A 20,918-nucleotide genomic window follows, 5' to 3' on the forward strand; every position below is an offset into this window, starting at 1 on the left:
CTCCCCCGGCCCCAATGGTGAGGCCCGCATGGCTCCCAGCCGTTGGGCCTGCCAAGCTTTCTCCCCCACCCCCCACAGTGGCAAGGCCTGAGTGGCCCGCCGGCCCACGAAACCTCCTCCCGCCTCCTCCCCCCTCCAATGGCGGCGGCGAAGGCTTCTCAAAGCATTCCCTGTGTATGCGCAGGGAACATTTAAATACCCCCCGTATACTTTTTTCAGCATTTTAGATTTTTCTGCACACCTGGAGACTACTGCAAGTGTGCAGGAAAACCTCCCTGCCCCCCAGGCACCCCCAATGTGCGGATTTAGATATCCACACGGAGGGGGCAACTTGGCTATTAGATATATAGATATATAAGAAGAAAACATTGATTTGCTTTATTAACTGTGTTAAAGACATTCTGGAGTTGTTAATATAAAAAGCAGTGTCATCCGCAAATAAACTAAGTTTATAATCCTTACCATTAATTACCATTCCACTAATTTTAGGGTCATTTCGAATAGCGTGGGATAAAGGTTCCAGGTAAATAGAAAAAAGAATAGGGCAGAGGGGACAACCCTGCCTAGTTCCTCTATTAAGTTTCAAATTTTCTGACCTATAATTATTAGTGTTAATTTGCACTGTGCGAATTTTGTATATAGACTCATTTGATTGTAGGAAACTTGGTCCAAATCCCATGTGTTGAAGTACAGTCTGCAAATACTGAACTTCCACCTTGTCAAAAGCCTTTTCTGCATCTAAGGCTAATAGAACAGACTCAATTTTATTAGTCTTAAAAGGTAAAGGTAAAGGTTCCCTTGCTCGAAAGCCAGTCGAATCCGACTCTAGGGTTGCGGTGCTCATCTCCGTTTCAAAGCCGAAGAGCCAGCGCTGTCCGAAGACGTTTCCGTGGTCATGTGGCCGGCATGACTAAACACCAAGGTGCACGGAACGCTGTTACCTTCCCACCGAAGTGGTCCCTATTTATCTACTTGCAATTTCTTGCTTTCGAACTGCTAGGTTGGCAGGAGCTGGAACTAGAGACAGGAGCTCACCCTGTCTTGCGGCACCCGGGTCTTGAACTGCTGAACTACTGACTTCCACAGCCTGCAGTTCAGCGTCTTAACCACTTGAGCCACCGCAGCTTACCATGTTCTATTATATTTAAGGATTTTCTAATGTTGTCTGTTATTGATCTATTTGGTATAAAACCAGAGTGGTTGGAGTGGATATAGTTTGCTATTATTTTATTCAAACATGCTGCTAAAACTGATGAAAATTTTTTAAAATCATGATTTAGAATGGAGATTGGCCTATATGAGGCTGGATCTAATTTGTCCTTACCAGGTTTATGTATAACAATAATCTTAGCATCTGACCATATAGTAGGAAAAGAACCTCATAGCAACACATTGTTACAGGTATCAACCAAAGCTGGAAGTAGTACCTCTTTGAATTTTTTATAAAATTCTCTAGGCAGACCATCTTTGCCAGGGGCTTTATTTGTTTTTGCTTTCTTTATTAATTCATTATGTTCTTCCATTGTAACTGGTTAGTCTAAGAGTTCCATATGCTCCTTTAACAGTTGAACATTATACTTTATAGAATTTAAATAATTCTGTATGGATTCCAGTGGAGGATTATGGGATTTATAAAGATTTTGAAAAAAATTATGCAAAATTGAATTAATATCTCTTGAGCTGTTATAAATTCGGCCACAAGGGGCACGGTAGCATATATTAGATTTAAATTACGCCTTGGGTTAACTCTATGTTTAAGTAGTGTTAAGGACCCAGAGGTTTTAGTAATATATTTTTAAGCAATATTATTTGTCTCTGTATGGAGGAGGTTTCTAATAATTCAAGTTTTTTTCTTTCTTGGTTTCACTTGCTTAGTGTTTTTTTTACCACCGTGTTTACTATGCCTAATTTCCAATGCCCTAATACTTGATTGAAGATCTAAGATTGTTGTTTGTCTCTCTTTTTTGTAGGAGGATGCTAAGGAAATGAGTTTACCTCGGACTACTGCCTTAAAGGCATCCCATACTACTTCTGCCCGATAGGGCAGTGGTAGGCAAAATGGGGGGTGGGGAGGAATCAGCATCGCTCCAATCTGCAATATCATTATGGCACAAATCTAGAAGTGATGTCATTGCATCACGGCAACACTCTAGGATTCCACCCAAACTCTATGGTAAAAACAGAGTTTCCAGGAATCCTAGAGTCATCTCAATGCCCAGATGTCAGTTCCAGATTCCTACTGAAAGTGATGTCCTGGTGTTGAAGCCCCCGCCAGTCACTAGGACTGGACTGGCAACCCCAAGTCCTACTAATATACATGGCACTGTATGGTTTAAACTAAGAAAAGGCAGGGCCATGACTCACGGGACTTAAGCAGTGCTAGGGATGCCAGGCCTCCTGCTAGGGCTGCCAGCTTCCAGGTGGGGCTTGGAGATCTCCCGGAATTACAACTGACCTCCACACTACATAGATCAGTTCCCCTAGAGCAAATGGTTGCTTTGGAGGGTGGACTCTATGACATGTGTGAAGTGAAAGTACTCTTCTATAGTTTTTGTTATTTCTGTGCAAAATCGTTCATTTTGCAGAAGCAATTTGTTAAGTGACCACTCAGGCCCTTTACCATCAGTGTCTTGTTTAGTTAGTATACAGTTTTCCCAAGCATGACCTGAAATTGTTCAAGAACCAATGTCTGAAGAAGTGATTTGATTTAATAAAGGCTTTGATACCAACAAAAAGTCTATTCGTGTGTATATATTGTGTAAGGAGGAATAATATGTATACTGTCTAGCTGTGGATCCATGATTTCTGTGGTTCAATCTGTGCCTGCGAACATGATATGTGATTTGATGTTGTGTTTGGGGTGACCCATTGCAAAAACCCCGAGGATCCATGAGGAGCCGTGCTCCAGAACCATGTTTTTGCAAAATGGTGTTGCCATGAAGCTGTGGATCCGTGATTTTTGCAGTTCTAGCAGTTGGCATGGACATGTTATGTGATTAAATGGTGTGTTTGGGGTACCCCATTGCAAAAATCTTGAAAATCCATGAGGGTCCGTGCTTCAGAACCGTGTTTTGGTTGCATGGTTTTGCAACGAAGCTGTGGATCCATGATTTCTGTGGTTCAATCTGTGCCTGCGAACATGATATGTGATTTGATGTTGTGTTTGGAGTGACCAATTGCAAAAACCCCAAGGATCCATAAGGATCCATGTTACAAAACCACGTTTTTGCAGAATGGTGTTGCCACGAAGCTGTGGATCCGTGATTTTTGCAGTTCTAGCAGTTGGCATGGACATGTTATGTGATTAGATGGTGTGTTTGGGGAGCCCAATTGCAAAAACCTTGAGGATACATAAGGATCCGTGCTTCCAAAACACGTTTTTGCTTCATGGTGTTGCCATGAAGCTGTGGATCCATGATTTCTGTGGTTCAAGTTGTTCCCGTGGACATGATATGTGATTTGATGTTGTTTTTGGGGTGACCCATTGCAAAAACCCCGAGGATTCATGAGGATCCATGCTCCAGAACCATGTTTTTTTCAGAATGGTGTTGCCACGAAGCTGTGGATCCGTGATTTTTGCACTTCTAGCCGTTGGCATGGACATGTTATGTGATTAGATGGCATGTTTGGGGTACCCCATTGCAAAAACCTTGAGGATCCATGAGGATCCGTGCTTCAGACCCATGTTTTGGCTTCATGGTGTTGCCACAAAGCTGTGGATCCGTGATTTTTGCAGTTCTAGCCATTGGCATGGACATGTTATGTGATTAGATGGTGTGTTTGGGGTGCCCCATTGCAAAAACCTTGACGATCCATGAGGACCTGTGCTTCAGAACCATGTTTTGGCTTCATGGTGTTGCCACGAAGCTGTGGATCCATGATTTCTGTGGTTCAAGCTATTCCCGTGGACATAATATGTGATTTGATGTTGTGTTTGGGGTGACCAATTGCAAAAACCCTGAGGATCCATGAGGATCTGTGTTCTAGAACCATGTTTTTGCAGAATGGTGTTGCCATGAAGCTGTGGACATGTGATTTTTGTGGTTCTAGCAGGTGGCATTAACATGTTATGTGATTAGCTGGTGTGTTTGGGGTGCCCCATTGCAAAAACCTTTAGGATCCGTGCTCCAGAACCATGTTTTTGCAGAATGGTGTTGCCATGAAGCTGTGGATCCGTGATTTTTGCAGTTCTAGCCATTGGCATGGACATGTTATGTGATTAGATGGTGTGTTTGGGGTGCCCCATTGCAAAAACCTTGAGGATCCATGAGGACCTGTGCTTCAGAAGCATGTTTTGGCTTCATGGTGTTGCCACAAAGCTGTGGATCCATGATTTCTTTGGTTCAAGCTGTTCCCGTGGACATGATATATGATTTGATGTTGTTTTGGGGGTGACCCATTGCAAAAACCCCGAGGATCCGTGCTCCAGAACCATGTTCCACGAGAGTGGTGGAATTTGCCCTTAGGAGTCCAAGGCCACCACCCCGGGGCTCAGGGAGGCGGAGGAATGTTTTGCCCCCCCCGCCGCCGTGGCCATTGCAGCTGCCGCCGACAGCGCCGGTGGCCATAACTCTTTAAAGAGCCCTCAAGGAGAGCTGGGGGAGCCAGAATGACCTCTCGCGTGTGATGCGCCGGCGGCCATTGAAATCATGGATCCACAGCTTTGTGGCAACACCATGAAGCCAAAACATGGTTCTGGAGCATGGATCCTCATGGATCCTCGAGGGTTTTGCAATTGGTCACCCTAAACACAACATCAAATCACATATCATGTCCACGGGAACAGCTTGAACCACTGTGGATCCATGATTTCTGTGGTTCAAGCTGTTCCCGTGGACATGATATGTGATTAGATGGTGTGTTTGGGGTGCCCCATTGCAAAAACATATTTATGGTTCAAGCTGTTGCCATGGACATGATATGTGATTTCATGGTGCGTTTTGAGTGACCCAACGCAGAAACACTGAGGATCCACAAGGATCCATGCTTCGGAACCATGTTTTTGCAGCATGGTGTTGCCACGAAACTGGGGACCCATGAATACTGTGGTGTAAGTAGAGGCCATGGACATGGTATAGGATTTAATGGTATGTTTGGGGTGTCCATGAGGATCCATGCTCCAGAACCATGTTTTTGCAGCATGGTGTCACCACTAAGCCATAAAGACATGATTTCTGTGGTGCATTCTGTGGCCATGGACAAGATTTGTGATTTGATGGTGATGTTTTGGTGACCCAATGCAAAAATCATAAGGATACCTGAGGATCCGTGCTTCGGGACCATGTTTTTGCAGCATGATGTTACCACGGGCCTGTGGCACTGTGATTTCTGTGGTGCAGTCTGTGGCCATGGGCATGATATGGGATTTAATTGTATGTTTAGGGTGTTCCGATACAAAAATCCCAAGCATCCATGAGGAGCCGTGCTTCAGAATCATGTTTTTGCAGAATGCTGTCACCACGAAGCCGTGGATCTGTGATTTGTATGGTGCAAGCTGTGGGCGTGGATGTGTTATGTGATTTGATGGTGTGTTTGGGGTGACCCAGTTGAAAACCCCTGAGGATCCATGAAGATCCGTGCTCCAGAACCATGTTTTTGCAGTTTTGTGGTGCCACGAACTCGTGGGGGCATGATTTTTGTAGTGCTTCCTATACTCTAAGACATGGTCTAAACTATGATGTTGATTTTATTTCATTCCAGTGTAGAGATCATACGAATTCATGAGAATCTGTCATTTGGAATCATGTTTTTGTGCTGTTGTGTTGCCACGAATCTGTGGGAGCGTAAATTTTGTGGTGCCCCCTATATAACACATGGCCTACAATATGATGGTGGTTTTATTTCGTTTCAATGTAAAAATCATATGAATTCATGAGGATCCATGTAGATCCGACTTTTACCCTTTTCCACGACAGACTGCACCACAGACGTCATATGTCCACAGCTCCTTGGCGACACCATTCTACAAAAGCATGGTTCCAAAGCAGGAAGCAACACCATGCTGCAAAAACATGGTTCTGAAGCATGGATCTTCATGGATCCTCAGTGTTTCTGTGTTGGGTCACCATGTACTCACCATCAAATCACATATCATGTCCATAGGCACAGCTTGCACCACAAAAGTCATGGATCCATAGCTTCGTGGCAACACCGTGAAGACAAAACATGGTTCTGGAGCATGGATCCTCATCGATTCTTGAGGGTTTTGTGTTGGAACACCCAAACATACCATTAAATCCCATATCATGTCCATAGCCACTACTTGCTCCACAGAATTCATGGATCCACGGCTTCCTAGCAACGTGCTGCACAAACATTATTCTGAAGCACATATCCCCATGGATCCTCAAGGCTTTTGCGTTTTGCGTTGAGTCACAATGAACACGCCAACAAATCCCATCTCATGTCCATGGGTACAGGTTGCACCACAAAAGACATGGATCCACAGCTTCCTGGCAACACCATAAAGCCACAATATGGTTCTGAAGCGGTAACGGCAGCGGCAACGGCGGGGGGGAGGGGGGGGGAACGTTCCCCCGCCTCTCTGAGCCCCAGGGTGGTGACCTCGGAGTCCTAGGGGCAAATTCCACCTCTTGCGTGTAATGGCCGAGCGGCTCCCACGGGTTTTGTTAGGGGCTCTTTAAAAAGTTATGGCTGCCGGCTTCGACAGCAGAGCTAATGTCAGTGGCAAAGGCCGGGGGGGGGGCGCAAAATGTTCCCCCGCCTCTCTGAGCCCCGGGGTGGTGGCCTTGGAGTACTAGGGGCAAATTCCACCTCTTGCGTGTAATGGCCGAGCGGCTCCCACGGGTTTTGTTAGGGGCTCTTTAAAAAGTTATGGCTGCTGGCGATGGCTGCGGCGCTAATGACAGCAGCAACGGCAGGTGGGAGCGGTGCGAAATGTTCCCCAGCCTCTCTGAGACCCGGGGTGGTGGCCTTGGAGTACTAGGGGCAAATTCCACCTCTCGCGAGGGTCATTCTGGCTCCCCCAGGTCTTTTTAGAGGCTCTTTAAAATTTTACGGCTGCCGGTGGTGGCAGCAGCGCTAATGGCAGCGGCAACAGTGGGGGGCAGGGGCGCGAACTGTTCCCCCGCCTCTCTGAGCCCTGGGGTGGTGGCCTTGGAGTCCTAACGGCAAATTCCACCTCTCGCGCAAGAGGTCATTCTGGCTCTCCCAGGTATTGTTAGGGGCTCTTTAAAAAGTTATGGCTGCCGGCGGCGGCAGCAGCGCTAAGGCAGCGAATGGCGGGGGGAGGGGCGTGAACTGTTCCCCGCCTCTCTGAGCCCCGGGGGGGGGGCCTTGGAGTCCTAGGGGCAAATTCCACCTCTAGCGTGTGATGGCCGAGCGGCTCCCCCAGAAGAAAACCAAACATCCATGAGGATCCTGCTTCAGAATCATGTTTTTGCAGAATGGTGTCCCCACGAAGCCGTGGATCTGTGATTTTTGTGGTGCAAGTTGAGGACGTGGATGTGTTATGGAGGAGGAGGAGGAGATTGGATTTATACCCCGCCCTTCACTTGGAGTCTCAGAGCGGCTTACAAACTCCTCTCCCTTCCCCTCCCCACAACAGACACCCTGTGAGGTCGGTGGGGCTGAGAGAACTCTGACACACACTGCTCTTTTTCAAGGACAGCTGTGCCAGAGCTTGTGACTGACCCAAGGTCACATCAGCAGGTGCAAGTGGAGGCGTGGGGAATCAAACCCGGTTCTCCCAGATTAGAGTCCGCACACTTAACCACTACACCAAACTGGCTCTCTTATGTGATTTGATGGTGTGTTTGGAGTGACCCAATTGAAAAACCCTGAGGATCCATGAGGATCCTGCTTAGGAACCATGTTTTTGCAGTTTTGTGGTGCCATGGATGTGGGGGCATGATTTTTTGAGTGCTGCCTATAGTCTAAGACATGGTCTGCAGTATGATGGTGGTTTTATTTGTTTCAGCGTAAAAATAATATGAATTCATGAGGATCCGTGCTTTGGAATCATGTGTTTGCGCTGTTGTGGTGCCAGGAATCTGTTGATGCGTGATTTTTGTGGTGCCCCCTATAGATTAACACATGGCCTACAATACGATGGTAGTTTTATTTCATTTCAATGTAAAAATCATATGAATTCATGAAGGTCCATGTAGATCCGACTTTTACCTTTTCCCGTTCTATACCATGTAATCCATGTTGAGTAGAAAATTGGGAAATAACTAATAAAGAATAAATAAAAAAATAAAGTAAATAAATAAGCATGGGCTGACCACCACTGTACTCACACCCCACCCCATTTTCTGGCTAAGCGTCTGCCCTGCACTACTCGCCATCCCCTGCTCTCCCAGCCGCAAGGCAGCCTCTCTGCCCGGACGTGGGCTGCCCCTCCCTTGGCTATTGGGCAGCCGTGCCGGGCGCTCGGCTCCTTTTCGCTCCGCTCCACGCTCTCGCGAGAGCTGCCTGTAAACAGCGCGGTGCCGCCTGCCTGTCTGCCTCCCTCCATTAGCAAGCCGGGCAGTGGAAGCAGCTGCAGCCGGGTGCAAAGGGAAAGCAGCCGGTTTGGTGAGTGCGCGCGAGAGCTCGCCTGGCCAAGGAAGCTCGAGGGGCCTGGGTGCTCCCTCCGGATCGGAGGGCACTACTCCCCATGCTCCATCACGAGCCGGGAGCGGGTGGGTAGAGGACGAGGCTGCACGGGCAGAGAGAAGGGCAGCGCTTGGGACCGAGGCCAGGCGGTGCGTCAAGCCTGACGGGGGAGCCAAATTGGGACTGTATGGTTGTCTGAACGCTGCGGGGGATGGCCGAACGGTGGGCGAGGGTCGATGGTCCCCCCTGGAACCGTTTCAAGATCCTAGTTTCTGCTCTCCCCGGAAGGAGAAAGATGGTCTCGGCTTAGGTTGCCGCTTCGGACTCTTCCCCACTTAGTTGCTTAAATCCCCCCCCCCCCCGAAACTGGGGAGCCCGGTTGGTCAAGAGCAGAATCCCCAAAGGAAACGCCGGCTGCGCCTTTGATTCAGACCAGCCTGGGGATGTCAGGTCCACCCGACTGCTAGGTCACCTTCAGAGCCTGGCGGCTCTCGGGTTAAACGGGGGCGGGGCGGGGTCCGGGTCAGGCAAAGTTGTGGCCTCCACCCTCCGCCCCCACCCGTCCCTCAAGCAGCCCCAGTTCCGCTAGCGAGATAAAGGCTCCCATGTGGAGTGCATTTTCACGTTCCTGCAGGTGTTGAAGCCTTGCTGAGTTTTAGACCTTGGGAATCATTGCGTCCCAAAGTCTTTTTTATTGAAGGGTTCGGATATATATATATTTTAAAACAATTCCAGTTTTTTATTTCTTTCCTTCTGTCGTCATAACCAAATGTGTTGGTAGCATGATCACAAGTTGTGCTCACTTCAGCTTCAAAGGATTGTGTCCTCTTCTTTGTAAGATTTTGGGGGAGGATGCCTGGCTCCCATGTGTGGGTCCAGTTTTAAAAATAACAAATATGGGATGGTATAATGCATTTGAAATAAGGGAGCATTCACTTTAAAGCAAATTAACCCTTTTGCATGGCAAGTTTCAAAGTCTGCACAGAAGGCAGATGGAAACAGTGAATGGACTTCTTGGTCTAGCCCCGGGGTGACCAAAGTGTGGCTCTTTTACACATATTGTGTGGCTCCTGGCACTGGGGGAGCAAAGGGGAGGCATGCCTCCCCATTTGGTATTCCCTTCCACAGCCAGTGGTCCTCACCCTGGGTTGGCTTGAGGTGAGGGGGAGGAAAGATAGCAACTTTAACTTTAAATGTGTTCTCAACCTCCCCCCAATTTAGAGAAAGCATTTATCTCTTTAAATCCTGCCAAGCTAGCTGGTGTGAGGGCATGGTGGGGGCTGGAGAACATATTTAAAGTTAAGGTTGCTTTCTTTCCACCTCTCCCTACCTCCTTGTTTATATTATCTCTCTCCCCCCCTCCCTCCCTCCCTCCCCATCCCCCATCTATTTGCTTTCTTTCCACCTCTTTCTTTTCACCTTTCTTTCTCTCTCTTCCTCCCCCTCCTCCATCTAATTTGCTTCCTTTATTTCTGTTTCTCTCTCCTTCCTTCCTTCCTTCCTTCCTTCCTCCCTCCCTCCCTCCCTCCCTCCCTCCATTTGCATTCTTTCCACCTTTTTCTTTCTTTCTTCCTCCCTCCCTTCCTTTCTCTCTCTTCCTTCCTTCCCCCCTCCCCATCTATTTGCTTTCATTGTTTCTTTTTCTCTTTCTTTCTCCCTCCCCCATCTATTTGCATTCTTCATTTTTCTCTGTCGCCTTTTCTCCCTCCTTCACCCAACTATTTGTTTTCTTTCCACCCTTCCTCCCTCCCTCCCTTCCTCCCTTCCTTCCTCCCTTTCTCTCTCTTCCTTCCTTCCCCCTCCCTCCCTCTCCATCTATTTGCTTTCTTTGTTTCTCTCTCTCTGTTTCTTTCCACCTCTTTAATTCTTTCTTTCCACCTCTCTCTGTCTCAGACAAATAAGTATCATAAACAAATATCATTGGACAAATTAATATCATTATCAATATCTGTTTTTACCTCTTTTGTTTTTATTTTTGGTACTTTTAATGTTAATAAAAAGCAAAATTGCATATTTTCCAATAAAACATCTGTGTAATATTTGTTCATGTATTGTGGTTCTCAAACATCTGACGTTTATTCTATGTGGCTCTTTGCCCACCCATGGTCCAGCCTATAGCTCACAAGTCTCTGCTTGGCCTTTCTCCTTTAAAACTAGGTTAGGAGAAGCTTAAAAAGTGTAAAAACTAGAATTGTATTCCTGCTTTAGACCTGATCATTTTCAAAGATAGAGCAGATGTATTAGAATAGGCTTTTCAAATGCACTCATGTGGCAAAATAGTCCATGATATGAAGACTTCTTAAACAAATTTGAATTATGCATTAATTTACATATCTGTCTTAGGAGTTAATTTTTTAAAAGGCTGCTGACCCTCAGCCTCAGTTGTTTTTAAGGGGCATACTGTGCTTGTGCTCCTTGGATGATGGCTCTGTATAACAGAGCAGCTTATGTTTGAAGCCTGGTGTATGTGTGACAAATATCCTGTTGTAATTCTGATCACAGTTCTGCAAAATCACTTTCAGCAGCTGGATCTCAGATGGCTCACAAATAAGGACAGTACCATAAAAGCAACAACATAAACTATCTGTATTTTAAATGCCAGTAGAACTAGTTGGGACATTAAAAATGTAAAATCAACACTGAATAGCCTAAAAATATTCTTAGAACTGTCATAATTCCAGAAGCATTGTCAAACATCTGAAGTAAAAAGAAATATTTTGGCCAGGCACTTAAAAGACAGTAAGGCAAGATCAGCAGGGAAAATACGTCAAAGGAATACGAACTGCTACATGGATAGTCTTCTAGATGCCTTGGAATATACTGTGAACTGCATTCTCTTCCCTTTGGACAGTGGGAAAGACCAATAAACAGAAATATCTCTCTAGCTAAAGCAGTCTCTATTGTACATGTGGAAGAGTTTCATCCACTTCTTGTTGAACTTTAGCCATGCTTCTTAAATATGGAAGCACTGATGTTGCAGGGAATGTGATACATTTTCGGATATGTTCCTACTGGTAAGTTTAAAGGTAAAGGTTCCCTTGCTCGAAAGCCAGTCAAATCCGACTAGGGTTGCGGTGCTCATCTCCGTTTCAAAGCCGAACCGCTGTCCGAAGACGTTTCCGTGGTCATGACTAAACACCAAGGCGCATGGAACGCTGTTACTTAATACCAAATTTATAATTGTGGTAGTGTATGTGGCATTTATGAGGCTGCCTTGATGAGTTCAGGATATTGGGAAGGTATATTGCAATTTGATGTATTACAGTTTTTGACAAGGGGTTGCTAGAAATGCTGCCAGTATTGTCGTAAGAGTATTATATCTAATCTAATAGCCTAAGCTAAAATCTAAATGATGTATGCTTTTTTACAATAAATATTCAAATATCAAATCTAAGTGTGTTTTTTGTTTTTGTATTATGAAATACCAACAAAGGACCAACAAAGCATCAAAAACCCATGAAGAATTGGAGAGCTTGACACTATTCTTCACTGGTTTTTGAAGCTTTGTTGGTCCTCAGAGGTGTAAAGTGCTTTTGATGTTTAATGATAAGCTCCAAGACTGCATGAACTATACTCTCTGATGAAGAAATGAAATGTCTGAGAGTACCTGGGATCTGCGTTAGTTGTAGTTCAATTTAAAGAGTTTAAGGATTGCCACCTCTATGCCAACATATTGTGGAGTTCTAAGCCTTGCCAAGTTCATTTCAGCGCATAGTGGATGTTCCATGACTTTTGAAAAAATTGGTCCGGTTCAAGGTCTCTATCATTATTGATACCATTGTTTAAAAAGGACCTTTTTTCACTTTCGTGACTTTGTAAATACACACTCCAGTCTTGTAATCCATGAGCTTTCTATTTTTTTAATTGGTTTATGTTTTATTTTTTCCATTGTGTATGTATGAAGGAATAGAAAATTGGATATTAGAATACTTATGAATATTTCATAATACAAAAACAAAAAACCTTAAATTTGAATATTTATTGATAAAAAAGCATACAGCATTTAGCTTAGGCTATTAGAATAGATTCTCTGTCTGTATTCCTTTTCAGTTAATATTAATATTATAGGCAGGCAGGTAGCTTCATTATTTGTTTGGAAACCAGTCCGAAAGTCAGTAGCGTTTTACTGAGTTTGAAGAATTTTGACAAGTAGGGAAGATCTGATCAGGATATGGGTCCCAGTAACACTCAGTAGCCTATAGGATGAGCGTTTGAGTAACATGAGAGCCTTGCTTGTTACACTGGTGTGCAAAACTATCAACCCAAATACTTCTGGGAAGCCCACGAGCCAGGCATAAAGAAAACAGCCTTTGGGCAGGATGTGCAGTGGCAGCAGTACCCTAGAACTTGGTGATCCCCCCCACTCCAGTTGCCAAGCTCTTGTTGGAGGCCTTGGCTATCCATCTCCAGCTGACCAGCAGGCAGTTGCTCTGGGCACCTTCTGGGAGGACCACATCCCTGATGGCTGAGTCTTTTGCAGGATGTGCAGCAGCAGTGGTGCCCTGGCAAGTTGGTGACCTCCCCCCCCGCTCCAGTGCCAAGCTCTCATTGGAGGGCTTGGCATTCCATCTCTGGTTGACCAGCAGGCAGTTGCTCTGTGTGCTTTTCAGGAGGACCCCATGAAAGAATTCACTGGTGGGCAAGGCTGCTCCGTGGGCATGGGTGGGCCAGTCACCTTCTTCTATTTTTTGTATGTATGTCATCTTTGCTAACCTATCTTAGAGGATAAAGTAAGAAGATTCACAAGAGTGAGTAGAGCAAGAGTAGAGGAGCTGTGTGACTTTGTGGAATATAGAGGGCATTACATAATTGATACCTAAGAACATACGTCTCCAATGCTAATTGATGTAAGTTTTATTATTTATTTATTCATTTGATTTATATCCTGCTCTCGCCGCAAAGGCAGGCTCAGGGCGGCTCACAGTCATATTTTAAAAATACATTATACAAATATTAAAACAGTTAAAAAAAACAGTTTTATGACTGATTTAAAATTGAACTGTGGAAAAGATCCAAAGTGAGATATTAAGATGCATTTAAATGACTTTCTTTGAATGAGCTTTCTGATTGAAGCAAGCTCTCTTGTCTGCCTAAAGCAGTGTTCAAAGTACTGTACTACTAAGGATTAATAAAATTAATGGGAATTGGATATTTGTAAATGAGAAGACCTGATTAAATTAGCAAAATTAAGGAAACACTTCATTTTTTTGGTGTTCCTAATTCTCATCCCCCCCACATCTAATTGTAAATTTAGAAATTACATAGAAAGGGATAGTTATGGGATATAAGATATGGTGTTTTCCCTTTTTTTCTCTTTCTTTGTAGTTTTTGGTTTCTCCCCCCCGCTTGTCATTCTTTTTAACTGTAAAGAAACATTTTCACTATTTTGCATGCTAATTTAGCAACTCACCCCTTACATGTACAACTGTGATCTGTAATTCCATTCCAGTGTCTGATGAAGTGTCCTTTGCACACAAAAGGTCCCAACTTGAATAAAACTTTGTTGGTCTTAAAGGTACCACTGGACTCTAACTTTGTTATATTTGTTTGCTATTCAGTTGGTTTTGGGTAGCATATTAATTGATACATTACAAGGTTCTCACTTGCTTACTCTGTCTTGCTTATTCTCTTTTTAGTAAATAAAGATGCTTCTGATTAAATTGTAATCCAGCAATATAAATGGATTGAACAACCAACTTAAAAAAGACTTTCTAAATTACTGCAGGGGGAAAAGGCTGATACTATTTGCCTTCAAGAAATGCATAGTAAGGATGGAGAGACAAATAAGAGAACTTTACAGAGGCACTCCTTTTCATGCAGCAGTAGAAGACAAAACTAAAGAGATCATGATAACATTTGATAGATAATTGCCATTTACTATTGATAGGACCAAGAGTGATAGTGAGGGAAGATAACGTATTTGTGAAGGGATATATATACTTAATACCAAATTAAGTATATATATATAAGTATATATATATTGGCACTTCATGTTAGGTTGTGTATATGTACCCAGTGAGAAAAAAAAGGCATTTTATGAACAAATGCTACACGATCTTGAGGAGTGGATGAAAGGAGAATTAATAGTGGTTGGAGACCTCAGTGGTGTTCTAGATTCACAGTGGGACTCCTCAAACAGTAATACCGCTCATTTAAAAATGCCAAAAATCTTTAGAGATTGGTTGCAAGAACATAATGTAGTAGATAGTTTCAGATTTTAAAATTAGAAAAAGAGAGACTACTCTTTCTATTCCAACAGGCATTTAGTGTACTCTGTAATAGATGTTGCCCTTGCTAAGAAATGCTAAAACAGAAATAGTTCCTCAATCTACAATGACCATGCCCCAATTAAATTAAAATTTGGTATTGAACATCCTATCAATCAGACAGAAATCTTGGAGGCTAAATAATTGTTTTTTAAAAGATGAGGAAGTGATTAGGCAGATTAAAGAGGAAATAATGTTCTTCAAGATAAATAACCATCAAGAAATGTCATTTCATAGAATTTGAGATGCTTTTAGGGTGTATCTCAGGGACTTCTTAATATCTCTGCAAAGCCATGCAAATAAACAAAAAAGACAGGTGAGAGAGGAATTGTTAAAAGAATTGGCTGAGAACATTTATATGATTCAGCCAATGGAGGGAACTGGATTGGTGTTAGAAACAGAAATAAGATGAAACTATTAGATGCTCAAGATGCTGTTAAAGCCTTTTATTAAAGAGGCCATAATTAATAAACTATTGACTCTGAAATCAAGCCTCAGAGGAATAATAAAGGGTTTACTTAAAATAGTTACATTCAAGGATTTCCCCCAAAGAAATTTGTACTTGCAAGAAGAAGGCCAAGATAGCAGTATGTCAGAATCCTTTAAAGGTCTGAAAGTACCCAAAAAAATCTGAGGAGCTCTTATGGATATAAACCTATAACAATTGAGAAAATTAAGGAAATAATTGGTGATTTAAAGGGAACAAGACACCAGGTCCGGATGGTTTTTTAAATGATCTATTTATTATCGTTAAAGAATTGTCACCTTATTTGAAGAAATTGTGATTCTCTCAGTAGGGAAGGGATTAGAGTCAGCATGTGGGCAAAGGCAAATGTTGCATTAATTCCCAAAGAATTAATATAGGCGTTTTCCCCGCAATCCCAAGTATTTAGTTTTTCTAGGAGAAAATTGCAGGTAATGTTATCAAATGTTTTTTCTGCATCTAAGAAGACCAATGCCATCTGACTCTCTGGATGTGCCTCATAATATTCCAATGTTTGTAATACATTGTTGTCAGCCCATTTGGGCCTGGTGCTTTGTCCTTATTTATATATTTTTTTTATGCCCCCCAAAGGGGATTTTTCTAATTGCATTTCTAATACACTAGAAACTCTAACAGAAAATAGGGATAGGGACTACAAATATCGGGATAAAGAAAAGAAACCCACTGCTACCTAAAACTTCAAGAGTGGAGGTCATCAAATTATCTTAAACAAGTGTTATATCTTAATCCCGCTGGTTACATTATGAACTGAGTTAACCAAAAATACCATCTTTTTCATATCTAGATTTTAACTGTTACAAGAGAGATCCCTAAGCATCTAGTTTCATTAATCTCAAAAGCACAATTAAGATTCCTTCAGTCTTCATTTTCCCTTGCCCGGTCTCTTTCGCAGTTTATGAGGACTTTTAGGAGTTGCTGCTCCTTTCTCGGATAGAGAGTCCTCTCCGGAAGATCCCGAGTCCAGCTCGCCACTGGACTTAGTGTCCCTTCTCTCTTCCTCTTCCTCTTCCGGCTCTCCCAGCTGGGCCCTTAAGAATTTCCATGTTTTCTGAACCGAGTCAATCTTCTCCTTTTTATCCTTGATTTTGAAGGTTACGCCCTCTGGAGTTAGCCATCTGTATCCAATTACATTTGTCTGGAGAAAAAGAATTAAATCTTTGTACTTCTTTCTCCTTTGTCTTATTTCAAATGGAATGTATTTTAAAATCCTGATAGTATTTTCTCCAACTTTCACGGGTGTACCAGATGCCGCTTTCAGGATTGCATCCCTCATGCACCTCTTTGAGAATCTTATCACTATTTCTCCAGGCAGATTATTCTTTTTTATATATCCAGAATATGACCTGAAGGCCACATCCATGTCACTCTGCAAAGCTTCCACCTTCATACCTGTCACTGGAGCCAGTATTCCATTCATCATTTCTTTAAGATTCTATCCCTTAGTCTCTGGAATGCCCTGAAAACGGAGAATGCCCAATTATTTTCCAGAAACATTGTGAATCAACTAACAGAATTCATTTACTAAAACATTTAAATTAGCATATAAATACAAGCGTTAACAAATGGATATGAAAACCAAGTTTGAGTCCAGTGGTACCTCCAAGATAACAAAGTTCAATTCTGGGTATATGCGAGAACTGAGAGACTTAGCATGTGTAGATGTACATTCCTTCGTTAGTATTAGTATTATGTAGATACACAGTCCTTCATTAGTATTAGTATTTGTATGCTAAGTTATTGCCATTCACAGATTTTACCAACCGCCTTAATCCGATTTCAGCTATAATCACCCAGTTACTCATTCATATTGACTCTAACTAGCCCTTCCTAGGAACTGACCCCCCTACCTATATGTAATGGTTGTGGAAGTTGTTTCACTCTATCTGAATAAGTGTGCTTGCTCATGAAAGCTTATACCTTGAATAAAATTTTGTTGGTCTTAAAGGTGCCACTGGACTCAGAGTTTATTCTGCTGCTTCAGACCAACACAGCTACCCACCTGAATTTATTAGCATGGTCTCAGCTGAGAACCAGTACTGAATGTTTCTTTTGTAACCCTAGTGGCTTGCAACCTTCCTGCACCTTGCGACTTGTTATTACTACTGCCATGTAGAGTGTTTGAGTCCAGATGTCATTTCTTTGTCATTTAAATGGGTGAACCTCACCCACATCTCTAAAAAGCCAATTATAACTAATATTGTAGGTGACTCACCGTCCCCTACAATATTAGTTATAATCTTCATCATCACAAGTTTATTGGGGGGGGGTTATTCTATTGAGTAAGTATTATTTTCTGTGCTGTTTCAGTTCATGTTACTATGGCAGTGACTGCAGGGACTCCAGCATCCTTCCCCATGAGCAACCACAGCCGGGAGAGGGTGACCGTGGCCAAGCTGACACTGGAGAACTTCTATAGTAACCTAATTCTACAACATGAGGAGAGAGAAACCAGGTAGCATGCTGGGGTTTCTTTTGCTCTAACAGTTTCTATATATTGTATATACACATAAAGGTAAAGGTAAAGGTTTCCCTTGCTTGAAAGCCAGTCGAATCCGACTCTAGGGATGCGGTGCTCATCTCCGTTTCAAAGCCGAAGAGCCAGCGCTGTCCGAAGACGTTTCCGTGGTCATGTGGCCGGCATGACTAAACACCAAGGCCCACGGAACGCTGTTACCTTCCCACCGAAGTGGTACCTATTTATCTACTTGCAATTTCTTGCTTTCGAACTGCCAGGTTGGCAGGAGCTGGAACTAGAGATGGGAGCTCACTCCATCATGCGGCACCTGGGTCTCGAACTGCTGAACTACTGACCTTCCACAGCCTGCAGTTCAGCGTCTTAACCACTTGAGCCACTGCAGCTCCTGTATATACACATACGTACTAGCTATTTGGGGAGATAGAAGCCTTGAAAATGTACACAATCCTACACAGCAGATTACTTTTAACCAGGAATGTCTTTTGAATTAACCGAGAGCTAAATAGCCAGCAAAATTATCTCTGCCTGCTGATTCTGACCAAGGTGGAGGCAACATGTTCATGCTGCCTGCTCTCCTCTTTTCTTCCTGACACTGCCTCAATTTCTGGGTCAGCAAGCTACTGTCAATAAATGGCACTGTGTGGCTAGAGCTAACCCAGCTCTGGGCTGTGTTTCTTTTGTGTGCTTGGTGAGTGTTTTGGATTGTTGCTCAGGGTTAGACCCAAATCAGCAAGGATAATCTCATCGGCTGTTAGCATGTTTTTAAAATAAATAAATTTAATCTCCTTTTAAAGCTCCAACCAAAATGAAATACTCCCACCCCTTGTAATGCAGTACTTAAGCATAGGAACCCTTGTTGGGAAATCCTGTCCCAGGCTAGTGAAAAGTTGGCCTGAGAACAGCGATTGAGAAGGAGGTTTTGCAAGGGAGGCATTTTGTCCCAGAGATGGATAGAATGACATTCATCTCTCCTGTGAATGAGAGATTAACTATCCCTGGAGATCCAAGATGTTGCTTTTTATATCAGGCTTGAACAAGTGACTCAGAATGCCTTTTCAGCCTTTTACTTCATAGGGCTTTGGACTCAGTCAGTCTTCCAGTTATCTATTTGAAATAAACCAGGGCAAGGCTTGGCCAACTTTATGAAAGGTAGCATTTTAAAATAAAATTGAACTGGTAGGCAGATGGTACCTCTGCTGGTGGACAAGCTTCTGCTACATGGGAATAGCATAGGGTAGGAGAACCCTGCTTTTAAAGGCACCAGTCAGCAACTGGATTTGATGCAGAGTGGGGTGGGTGGGTGAGTCTCACTAGTCTCCAAAAAGTCCTCTGGCAAGCCCATCACCAGTATAGCTGTCCCATTTTCCTCCTCTCTTTTGCTTCGGTGGAAGAATGTGTAGAAAGGTGTTACCTAAGCACCCCTGGATGTCCATAGTTCCCTAGTGGATGGGAGAAGAAGGGGAAGGCAAGTCCACTCTTCATGTTATTGGCTATTCTTTCTGGTGCTAGTCTAGTGTCTTGGTTAGCAGCCCAAGGCTGTTGCCCAGGGTATCCAAGGGCTGCCCCATGTCAGAAGGGAGACGAGATAGGGATCCCAGCAGGGCCCATGTAGGAATATAGGTGAGCAGTCTTCTCCACACAACTTTTCTGTTTTCCCGCTCCTCTTACTAATGGATAAAGTAAGAAAAATTCCATATTGTAGAGTAACGTGGGTTGTGTGTTTATTTATTTATTAGTTCGATTTATACCCCGCCCTTCCCGCCAAGGCGGGCTCAAGGTGTGTGCGTATGCGTGCATGAACACATGAAACTGCCTCATACTGAATCAGGCCCTTGGTCCATGAAGGTCAGTGTTGTGTACTGAAACTGGGAGTTACTCTCCAGTGTCTCAGGTAGAGGTCTTTCACCTCACTTACTCTTTTTAACTGGAGATTGCTGGGGATTGAACCTGGGACCTTTTGCATGCCAAGCAGATGCTCTACCACTCTGCCATGGCACCTTAGCTATGTGTAATATGTGGATTTTTTTGTTTGTGTGTGTGCACCAATTTAGGCAGAAGAAACTGGAGGTAGCTATGGAAGAAGAAGGCTTGGCCGATGAAGAGGTAATAGAATTGCGGTTTAAGTGGAATTCTTTTACGATAGTTGGCCAAGATTGGTGCTTGGACATTCGTAAATGTGATGTGAATAATTTTTGTTAAATTGCAGAGTCCAGAAAATCTGAACAGTGCAGAAATAACTCCCATCTTTTTGTGAAGTAGGAGTCTTAGATTTGGTATGTTATAAAGATGTAGAATTTCCAGAAATTTTGAAGCCAGCCCCACAACACATTTTTTCCTGGGAAACAAAATGATATTTGAGGAAAGAATGAAATATATGCCATCCTTTCCTATCAAATCTAAACTTCTTTTACTGACTTTCCAGTAAAATGCATCATTTGTAACTTAGCATATAGAATTGTACTACTTGACATATTTGTGGAATTGCAAAGTATTAATATACTTTCTATAAGAAAAAAATTAAGTATACTCAATACTTGAGAAAGTTGTAAACTCTATATAGCACATGTATCTTTAATTGCCATCTGAGGTACAGGAAGAAATAGAAGTAAAAGCTAGAAAAAAATCTGTAGTAAACAAAAGAAAAGATACTATTTGGACAAAAACTGTCTCAGAATATCAAAAGGTAGGACTGTCAGCAGCATGTTTGACTATTATACTAAACTTGGTAACATTGAAAACTCTGGACTCTGTAATAATGTATTATTATTATTCAGTGCTTCACAGCATACAAATTGTCAAAATTATTTACATTTCAACAAAAAAGTTCTTAAATGTTTTATAAATCAGTATGAGGGTATTTTCAGTGTTCCCCCAAATTTCCCAATTTTTCCATTGGAAAAAAAATGAGAAATATGTTGCAGCACATTGAGTGAAATGCTTTGTAAGACAAAAGTTTTCTCAAAATATTTCATAGGAGGGTTTTTTCAGTGCTCCCCCAGAGTTTCTTCAGACTTTTTCATACTGTACATCTTGAATGTGAAACACCTTGCCTTAAGAAGCATTTCACTCATTCTAAAAGAGAAAATATTTCATAGTATTTTTCAGCACTCCC

At 43.0% G+C, this 20,918-nt stretch overlaps 1 protein-coding gene across 2 annotated transcripts in view; it reads left to right on the forward strand.

Moving 5' to 3' along the window:
• The first annotated feature begins 8,480 nt into the window (after positions 1-8,480).
• STK38L (serine/threonine kinase 38 like) overlaps positions 8,481-20,918 on the forward strand; it is a 48,048-nt gene continuing 35,610 nt past the window's right edge. For both annotated transcript variants that reach the window (XM_015429434.1, XM_015429435.1), the window contains exons 1-3: positions 8,481-8,538; positions 17,638-17,782; positions 19,858-19,909. In XM_015429434.1, coding sequence (XP_015284920.1) covers positions 17,649-17,782; positions 19,858-19,909 — 186 coding nt within the window. In that variant the 5' untranslated portion in view covers positions 8,481-8,538; positions 17,638-17,648. The remainder of the gene's footprint in view (positions 8,539-17,637; positions 17,783-19,857; positions 19,910-20,918) is intronic.

Source organism: Gekko japonicus, unplaced genomic scaffold, assembly GCF_001447785.1.
Source record: "Gekko japonicus isolate JY-2015 unplaced genomic scaffold, Gekko_japonicus_V1.1 scaffold169, whole genome shotgun sequence".
In the NCBI taxonomy this organism is placed as follows: Eukaryota; Metazoa; Chordata; class Lepidosauria; order Squamata; family Gekkonidae; genus Gekko; species Gekko japonicus.